The sequence below is a fragment of the Vespa velutina genome, chromosome 2, assembly GCF_912470025.1.
Source record: "Vespa velutina chromosome 2, iVesVel2.1, whole genome shotgun sequence".
In the NCBI taxonomy this organism is placed as follows: Eukaryota; Metazoa; Arthropoda; class Insecta; order Hymenoptera; family Vespidae; genus Vespa; species Vespa velutina.
In genome coordinates this window covers 17,493,282-17,503,281 of record NC_062189.1, presented here as the reverse complement: position 1 = coordinate 17,503,281, position 10,000 = coordinate 17,493,282, and the positions used below count along the sequence as shown (strand labels likewise).

General features: G+C 40.6%; 1 protein-coding gene across 35 annotated transcripts in view; it reads left to right on the top strand.

Moving 5' to 3' along the window:
- The window catches only part of LOC124946881 (regulating synaptic membrane exocytosis protein 1-like), a 103,974-nt gene that overhangs the window by 69,223 nt on the left and 24,751 nt on the right, over nt 1-10,000 (top strand). For 30 of the 35 annotated variants that reach the window (XR_007100230.1, XM_047488225.1, XM_047488242.1 and 27 more), the window contains 5 exons: nt 548-701; nt 1,156-1,319; nt 1,781-1,956; nt 2,114-2,351; nt 4,120-8,102. Coding sequence is in view for 34 of the 35 variants with exons in the window: in XM_047488225.1 (XP_047344181.1) it covers nt 548-701; nt 1,156-1,319; nt 1,781-1,956; nt 2,114-2,351; nt 4,120-8,102 (4,715 nt within the window). In the remaining variant the exon portion in view is untranslated. The remainder of the gene's footprint in view (nt 1-547; nt 702-1,155; nt 1,320-1,780; nt 1,957-2,113; nt 2,352-4,119; nt 8,103-10,000) is intronic. The other 5 variants (XM_047488240.1, XM_047488238.1, XM_047488232.1 and 2 more) reach the window with 2 other exon arrangements.

Sequence of the window (10,000 nt, the reverse complement as noted above, 5' to 3'; positions counted from 1 at the left end):
GTAAGAAAAAAAAGAAAAGACAAAAAAAAAAAAAAAGAAAAAGAAAAAAAGGGAATCGCCAAGCAATATTTCTTGTTTCTTCTTCTTCTCGTATAGCTTATACACTTTACTCCTTTTCTTTGTCCTCGTGCTCCGTATTTTTCATTCTTTTTTTCTTCCTTTTCTTTTTCTTTTTCTTCTTTCTTTCTTTTTCTTTTTTTTTTTTTTTTTTTTTTTTATTGCCCACTCCAAACGAAATTCGTTTCCTTTTAATAACATCGCGATGATCGTCTCTCATCATGAATGTTGTCATTGATGACGATGATGATGTTAACGGTAACGATATGTAAAGAGAAAAATGAAATGAAAAAAAAAAAGAAAAGATAAAGAAAAAGAAAAAGGAAAAAAAGACAAAATGGCGGGAAGGCTCATCATCCAGGTTGCATGCATTGCTCAAAAAATTAATAGCCAGCGATAATACGTATATATCACAGCACTCGCCTCATTTAGCATGTAAGCGACACAGTGCTCACTAATCGACGAAAAACATGAACGCATGCTGGAGCAGCCACTATTCTAGCCCCCCGCCGGAAAGAGAGCTGTACGTCGATGGTGAACATCGGAGTCGAAGGGATATGTCGCCTCAAGGTAGTAAAAGAGCTGCCCTTATGGCCTCCCGTGATCAACCAGCCTCGATTTCCAGTTATCAGACTTATCGGAAGGTAATTATTTTGTTTTTGTATCAACAAAAAAAAAGATACATATATATATATATATATTATTTCGAGAATATCACTACTCGTATTAAAATTTGAAAACATATCAATCGTCGAAATGTTGAGAATAATTCGTTAAAGATTCGAATTAATAATCTTCGAGGATGAAATTAATTTGGCAAAAAATTGGACGACAAAATTGTAATGTAAAGTTTTTCGAAAATGAAAAAAAAAATTAGATCGATGGAAAAGATTTTGTTTATAATATTTATAATGATTTAAAACGTTGATAATCTTTAAAGATTCATTTTATAGGAACGATGAATAATATTTGTAATAATGTTCGACCATAAAAAAAAATTGATTATAAATGTTGAATCGTTAAGAGAATTCGTATGATTTATTGATTTATTTACGTTTTATGGTTTGGTTATAATGTTATCCGTTGAAACTTTTCTAGGATGATATTCATCGTGGAATGATGGGTCACAGATCCCACAGCGCAGCGCCAATGGACTCACCTAACGTACGTTACCGTGGGAGATCCCAAAGTCCCACCGGTCATCGTTCTTTATCTCCGCCCGAACACAGATCCATGCCTTATTCGCACAGTTACATGCCGAGGTAAAGATAAATAACTTTGTATTAAGCGATACAAATGTTTAAAAGGTAAGATAGTAGACAAAGAAAAACGAAGGATCTTCTTTTCTTTCGTTTATATTTTTGTTCTGTTTTTTTTTTTTTTTTCGTTTTATTGGTTTCTTCTTTTCTTGGCTTTTACTCGAAATAAAGAGTGAAAATAAAGTGAAATAGTCGTATGTGGACACTTTGCTTCTTTGAACGATCTCATTGAAAAAAATGTAGACAGATAGATAGATAGATAGATAAATTGTTAAATAGATAGATAGATAGAACGATCAATTAGTCCAATGAAAATTAGTCAAACATAGATACTTACGTTTGCTCGTACAAACGATCTTGAAGAATTTAAAATTAAGAATATTTAATATAAGTATAGTTTTATATATATATATATATATATACAACAAAAAATAAATCATAAATCTGATCCATTATTCGTATAGATTCGGTTCTAGATCGGCAACAGCGACGCCTACCGGTTCGCCAAAGAAGCGTCAGCTTCCACAAATTCCAGCAGTCCTTAAAGAGAGAGTAGCTCAAGATCTCGAAGAAAGAGCAAGGTTTATGAGGCATCGTACTAGACAAGGACACATTACATATAGGAGTACAGGAATGGGAGGTTAGTCCGATCGAAAATATTTTATTTGATTAATGTATTTATGTAACAAAAAAAAAAAAAAAAAAAAAAAGAAAAGGAAAAGAAGAAAGAAAACAAGAAAATAAATAAAAGGGAAAATTAATTGGAAATTTTTTTTTTTTTTTATCATTTTAATCAGGCTGGGAAAGACACTACAGCGGTCTTTCAGACTCGGATCTACCATCGATCGGTCATGATCCATTATCCTTACCGCACAGTAATGCTCATAGACTGCACAGACCACGAAGGGGGCATTTAAGTCCGGACAAAGATGTCCTTGGTGACCTTGGGGACTCCGACATGGAGAGCATAGCCTCCATAACGAGCAGTGCCTTCAGTACGCAATCGGAAAGACCACGTGGATCGAGGGGATTAATGTGAGTATAGTTCATTGATTATTAAAAGGAAAACGAAACGATACGAAACAAAACAAAACAAAACAAAACGAGATCAGGGAAAAAGAAATGGAAAAGAAATAGTATAAAATTCAGGAAAAAAAGAAACAATTCAAAAAATTAAAATATATATATATATATATATATATTTAATTTTTTGATATGTATATATTTGATATCACATCATCTCTCTGATCGATGACATTTATATCATCGCAATCGACTGTACAAAGCAAAGCAAATTCCATAGTTCATTATATAAACTATTCCCGTTAAGGAAAAAAATGTCCAACGATAGTTCCGACTCGCTTTTTTTTCTTTCTTTCATTTTTTCTTTTGTCTATTTTTTCTTTTCTCTCTTTCTCTCTCTCTCTCTCCCTCTCTCTCTCTCTCTCTCTCTCTGCGATAAGTTCTTTGAAATTTTTAAATTTAATAAGAATAGATTGGAAATTTTGTTTCTTCTTTTTTTTTTTTTTTATATCGCTGAAAGTATTTTCGCTGCGTGAAAATCCGATTATCATTATGACAGAGTCAGAAAGTTCTTTCTATTGTCGAGGATAAAGTAAACGTAAAAGAAGAAAAAAAAGGAAAAAGAAAAAATTGAAAAGACAGATAAATCAGCTTAAAGGGACGGAACGATCGGTGGTGTTTAGTTTGTTATTTTTTTTTTCGATAGGAAAATCCCTGAATTAAATGGACATTGTCGTGAATGAAATTGACACCCTATATAGTCGCACTATACGTCCCTCCTCGCTTGCTTCTTAGGTTAATAGTAATCCCATGCGCTCTATACTATATATATATATACATATATATGTGTATATATGTATTTATATATGTATAAATCTAATCTTAGTTTTATAAATAGGCTGCACCTCCTATGCACACTGTCAATGTCCATTTAATGATGTCCCATTCTGAGAAAGCAGGGATCAAGTGCGTGGCGTTGGTCGAACGTGATTAGGTATTAGGGACACGATTGGACGATGGGCGTGCGATAGATATCACGTGACGGAAGCAAAAGAAAAACGAAAAAAAAAAAAGAAAAAAAAAAGAAAAAAGAAAAAAAGAAAGCAAGGAATTCGACCATATGAAAATGTAAAAATCGATTCGAAAATAAAATCACAAATTCATCGAAGGCGTTTTATATAGGCAAGGGAGAGGAAAGAAAACAAAAAATCAAAATTCAAAAAGTAACAATAATAATAATAAAAAAAAAAAAAAAAACACGAGATACGTCGTCCGGCGCCATTGTTTCCCTCGGGCTTAAAGAAAAAAAAAGAAAACTCTCTCGTTCGATCGATCGCGAACGTGCGGTTGAGTGAAAAAGAAGCAGGGAAAAAAAACGAAAAAAGAAAAAAAAAGAAAGAAAGAAAAAGAAAAGGAAAGAAAGAAAGTAAAGAGAAAAAAAAGAAAGGAAAGAGAAAGTAAAAGACAAAAAAAATTTAATTGTATGAAGAATGGGCTCACAATGGTAATGTTTCCGCAGGAGCGCTAAAACTCTCTATATGAAAAACATTGTTTGCAGACCGACAGTTAAAAACGTTTTAATACCCGGTGTCATATTCCCCTTGCCCCCGCCCCCTAGGCGCAATAGGCGCAGGCACAGACTTAGGGTTCCCTGCAGCGAATGTCACTGCCCCCCGAACATGAATCCCTCCAAGCCCAGGAGCAAAAACCCCTCGAAGCACAATCCCGTCCCACATCCCCTCGTACGGAGCAAGTCCGCAGTGGTACGCTCGTTGTACAGAAAGATGCGTACGCCGTTCACGAGATCGCAGACCGTCGACGAGAACATGCTGAGATATTACAGTCCGGAGACCAGCGAGTACAGCGTCTCCGAGGGTTACATACTCAAGCCGGAAGAGCTCACCGGTAGCTCGAAGAATCGTATACCGGAGATATACGTCGAGGACTGCCTGCAGGTCGACTTCAACGATCGTTTCGTCGAGAAGTTTCGCGCCAACAACTCCTCCTCGTCGGCGTATCGCTTGGAGTCCGGTTTGCGTAGACGCTCGCGTAGCTGGCAGGATCGTACTAGCACAACGAGCGCCGTAAAATCGAGGCCGCGAAATGCCAAGATCACGAGACTACTCCAACAATCACCGTTTCTCTTAACCTCGAGCGTTTTAGCCCACCAACAGCCAAAACAACAGCAACGACAGCAGCAGCAGCAGCAGCAGCAGCAACAGCAGCAACAGCAGCAACAACAGCAGCAGCAGCAGCAGCAGCAGCAGCAGCTCGCCACTGCCGCCGCCACCGCCGTCGCAGTTGATAATAAAAGTCATGACATTAGGAACGTAGATTTTAGCTTACGCCCGCGTAGGTCTTTTTTATTTTCCAAGGCTAGAAGCTTCGATTACGATGTGATATATGATCCGTTCAGCGATCGATTTGGTACCACTAGGCTACGGGACACCGGCCTGTTGTCGCGCCGAGCCAAGAGTTTCGAGTACGAGACCATTTCAAGCAACATATTCAGCGACGACAGTCTCAGAACGGCGAGGAGGAAGTTGAAGAGAAATCTTTCTCTGAGCGACGCCGGTTACGGCGACAAGATACCGGCGTTGGGGGATCAGAGCAAGTCCTACTACGATTCTAATGGCGACGATAAGCCGCCAAAGAGTTTGCTGAACAAGGAGCCCAATTACGATTACCTCACGAGCCAAGATCACAAGCCATTTTATGGTTACGATTCGGAGCTCAGCGCGGGTGAAACAGAGATTTACGTGCCGAGCTTCGATAAACGGACGACGAGCATAATCGAGGACTATCATCACCATCGACCTTACCCACCCCTAGATCCGCGCCGTCTTACCACCGCCACGACGCTCACCGACGACCTTAGATCCACCTTCGGCCGCGAGGACACTACCAAGAGGAAATACGTCGAGTCCTCTTCTTATCAGGATCACGATGCCACCACCTTCAACGCGCACATATCCGCCGAGAAGAGAACGAAGAATCTCGACGACCCGGATCTATGTGATCCTTTGAACGATCACGTTTATTGCAGCATCGACGAGACAGTATCATCCTCGGACAATTGTTACAATGCAACCAGAAGCGACGACGAGTACGATAGGGCGAGACGACTCGCCATGATTTCTTCTCTTCCGCCACGTAGACGAACCAAAAGTACCGACTCGTATCTCGAGGACGATTACGAACGTTACGAAAATTGGGACGTCGATTACGACGACGAGGACGAGGGTTTCATCGATCGTCGAAATCACGAGGACTACGACGACGAGGACGAGGACCTCGACGAGGACGTCGAACGATACGGTTACGAGAACGGAGACGATATGACCGGGACTGCGACTACGACGATTACGACAATGACGGGGACTACGACGACGATGACGACGACTAACTTGCGTGATAACGATCGCTCGATTTATAATCGTCGTCATCAGGACGATTATTATCGGGACGAACATCAACGACGTACAGCCGCTTCGAGGAACGCACACTTTGACGATGGTACTCTAATCGCTGACGATTATTACAACGGGTATCGTAGTGCCGACGACTACGATTATCACCGTACGATAACGCACACCCCAAGTGGCCTCGAGAACGATAAGAGTTACAACGTCAATACATTTCCACGAAGGCGTAGGAGAAGAAGCAGACGTGGTAGCAGAGGCGATAACAATAATATCGTCTCGTACGAGAACGTAAGACCATTGAACGTACGGGACGTCCCATTATTGAGGAAGGACAGCCTAGCCGTACCAAGTTTTTTCGAGAGCAAGAGGATGATGATCCAACGTGCGGAGTCTACGCCGGTGCTGCATTCCGACGAGGATCCAACGACGTGTTCCGCGGCGATAGATGCCAGAAACAGACGTTTATATCGTAGGAGACGTAACAGCAGTTGTCCCGAGACGAAAGAATATATTCGTATCAGCGAGAGCCTTAGGCGTGGAAGTTGTAAGGACGAGGAGAGAAGGTCGAACTTTATGCTGGACTCCGAGGAGGAGTTTGGCTCGATGGAGACGGTCGTCGGTGCCGATTACTTTAGACGGAAAAACGAGTTGGACCCTCGTGACGATGATGATGGTGGTGGTGGTGGTGGTGGTGGTGGTGCTGGTGGTGGTGGTGGTGGTGGTGGTGGGGCTGGTAGTAGTAGTGGTGGTGGTGGTGGTGCTGTTGGTGGTGGTGGTAGTAGAGGTGGTGGTGTAGTCCTTGTAGGGAAGGACCGATTAGGATCAGGTAGATCAGATTACTACGACGATGAGCCGCCGGTAGACTCCTCGAGGTACGATCTCCTGCCGGATTACGAGTGTCGCGAATGTAACGAGGCTGCCGCCGCTCGCGAATTCGTTAGGTCAGGGTCGCTACGTTCCTCGAACACGCACGAGTCGCGTTATCAAAATTGGTCGTCCTCGACGCGCGGTAGTATTAGACGAAAGAGTAGCTGTCCGGAGTGCCGTGAGCTGGCGCTGTCCTCTTCCGGTGCCGATTTAGCCGGCGTTGGTAGGTCGCGTAGGAGCGATGAGAGGAGGTCGTTAGTCGAGGCGAGGCAGAGATATCGTAGGCGAAACAGCAGCTGCCCCGAGGCTAGGGAACTCGAGCTTATAGAGAAGAGGCAGCAACAGCCGCAGCAGGACGGCAGGCACCAGACGCGTCAGCCTTCGGCGATGCAGTCGCAGACCCAACACCGCCAGCAGCAACAGCAACAACAGCCGAGTAGTAAGAGGAACGTGGCGATAAGCGACACCCTCGAGTACTACGAGTACTCGATGGAGAGCGAGAGCCAGTGCAGCGAGAACTGCGGATTTGGCCCGTGCGATCCGCGTAGGCCCCGTAACCGAGCACCCCGCCCCGGTAACGCTAATTCAAGTCTCTTTGATTCCCAAACCGCTACCTCCGACACTGCTAAAAACTACCACCCACGGGCCGACGATCATCAACACGAAAACCCACGTACGATCGCGAAACCGACATCGACGCAACAACACCAACTACAACAACATCAATATCAACATCAATATCAACAACAACAACAACAACAACAACAACAACAACATCAACAACAACATCAACAACAACAACAACAACAACATCAACAACAACAACGCCAACAACTACAACAACAACAACAACATCATCATCAACAACAACCATATCAACAACCACATCATCGACATCATCAACATCGCCAAACGAACCACGAACCACGATCGTCGTCGTCGTCGTCGCCGCCGCTGCCGCCGCCGCCGCCGCCACTCCCGCACCCGCACCCGCCGCCGTCGTTGTCGTCGTCGTCGTCGTGTCAATACTGCGCCTTCCCTCCCCCTTCTATTCATAATAAAAACGTCGCCGCTAATAATTATTATCCCAATCGTCGCGACCACGACGGTGAATTCCCAACGTCCCATCGGCGTATTACCCATCGAAAAATAATATCTTATAACGACGCCGGCGGCGACGCCGACGGTACCGTCGACGGTCACTCGACGACGACCGTCATCATCAACGATGGTGACGTTCTCGACGGTGATGTTGATCATCGACGACGACGTTACGACGACGACGACCCGCGGGATCGTCGCTCCTCCTCCATGCCCGAAAACAGCGAGTACTCCGGCCAGTCGAGTTCCTACGAGAAACCAACGAGGCATCAGACGACCGACAATGGCCACGATGAACAACATACTGGAAAACGGGGCCAATTTACTAGGAGTCTCAGTAACACGGACGCACCACCGGACGAGAAAGTCGGTGAGTTTTTCTTTTTTTCCTTCCATTTCTTTCTTTTTCCTTTATTTTTCATCGATCCTTCATTTTTTTACTTTCTTCTCGTTGTTCTTGTTGTTATTATTATTATTATTATTATTATTATTATTATTATTGTTATTATTATTGTTGTTGTTATTATTATTATTATTATTGTTATATACATTTTTTCTTTTTCTTTTTTTTTCCTAAAGATCGAATCCGAAATTCAGATCTTGTCCTTTGAAAAAGGCTTCTCTTCTAAATCGTTTACAGTTTCAGCTGGATCTATCTCATCGGTCGAAGAACCGCGAACGTGACTCTTCTTCCCTCCTATATACATATATACATGTACATACATACATACATACATACATATATATATATATATATATATATATATATATCGTCATGCGGACTTTGCTTGGAGAGAGCTTAGTCACGAATTCTATTTCCCTCTCTTTTTCTCTCTTGATACTTTCATCGATCGCAATAAAAGATGGAAGGGGAAGATGTTACGTTCCTAGCAGTCCTTTGACTGTATAACCCTCTCTCTTTCTCTCTCTTTCATTTTGGCCGTCGCCCAAAATTACCTTTCCAAGGCCTCCCAAAGGCCTGCCATTCGAGAAAAAGAGAATTTTTCAACGATGACTCATTTTCTCTCTCTCTCTCTCTCTCTCTCTCTCTCTCTCTATTTCTCTTCTTCTTTTTCTTTTCCTTTTTTTTCCCTAATCCTATCTCCTTCCACCATTTTGTTTCCACTTCGTTCCGACATAGATCAAAGCTAATTGATTATAATACGAATGGCATTGATATAATATTTATTATCGATATAATTTAATAATTATTATTATTATTCCATGATTGATTGCCTTAAGGGAATTTTATAGAATTCATTTTGACGAATTAGTAGTAAAATATTTGCATTGTTAATCATGGTTTTATTATTATTATTATTATTATTGTTATTATTATCATTATTACTATTTATATTATTATTATTATCCTTATTATTATTATTAATATTATTATTATTGTCATTGTTATTATTTTATTTTTTCTTTTTTTCTTCGACAACAATGGAAACAATTAATTATGAATGATGTGTAATTATTATGTAAAGGAACGTTTATATGCATTCGTTAATATTAATTTATAGTATATTTAATTCTTTTGGAAATAAAAAATTAAAAAAAAAAAAAGATAAAAATAAAAGAAAAAAAGAATTATTCTTTCTCCGTGCTACAACGAATATAATTTATTATTGATCGGCAAATTATTTCCTTTATTATATCGTTTTAATGCATTTACATGTTACACGACAATTCGATTAATGTATAATACGTATCTATATGCGATTATCTATCAATATAAAATGTAATCATACGTTTTTAAAATTTGCAGTAAAAATGGTTATATGTTTCTTCGAGTTTTGAAGAAGAAAACGAACAAAAAAAAAAAAAAAAAAAGAGAAAGAAAGAAAAAGAAAAGAAAATACAAAGTTTCAGAGTCCTCCCCCTCCTCCTCCTCCTCCTCCTCCACCATCTCCATCTCCTTTAAAATGATCGAAGGAAGAAGATAATAACAAAGTATTATGATACGACATTAGTAACGATTTCTATTTACAGCATATATTAACATTAACTCACACAGTAATATAATAATTATTTTGACAAATTTCCAGTAGCAGGATCGTTAATCGATGATCGCCATGACAGACGACGACTGTGTTAAAACGTGATCATACGTATCTTCGATTTTTCAACAAAGAAAGAAAGAAAAAAATAAAAGAAAAACAAAATTCTACATTCTCCTCCTTCTTCTTCTCCTCCACCTCCTCCATTATCTCTTTCTCTTCTTCACCTTTAAAATGATCGAAGGTTGATGAAGAGAAGGGACGGTGA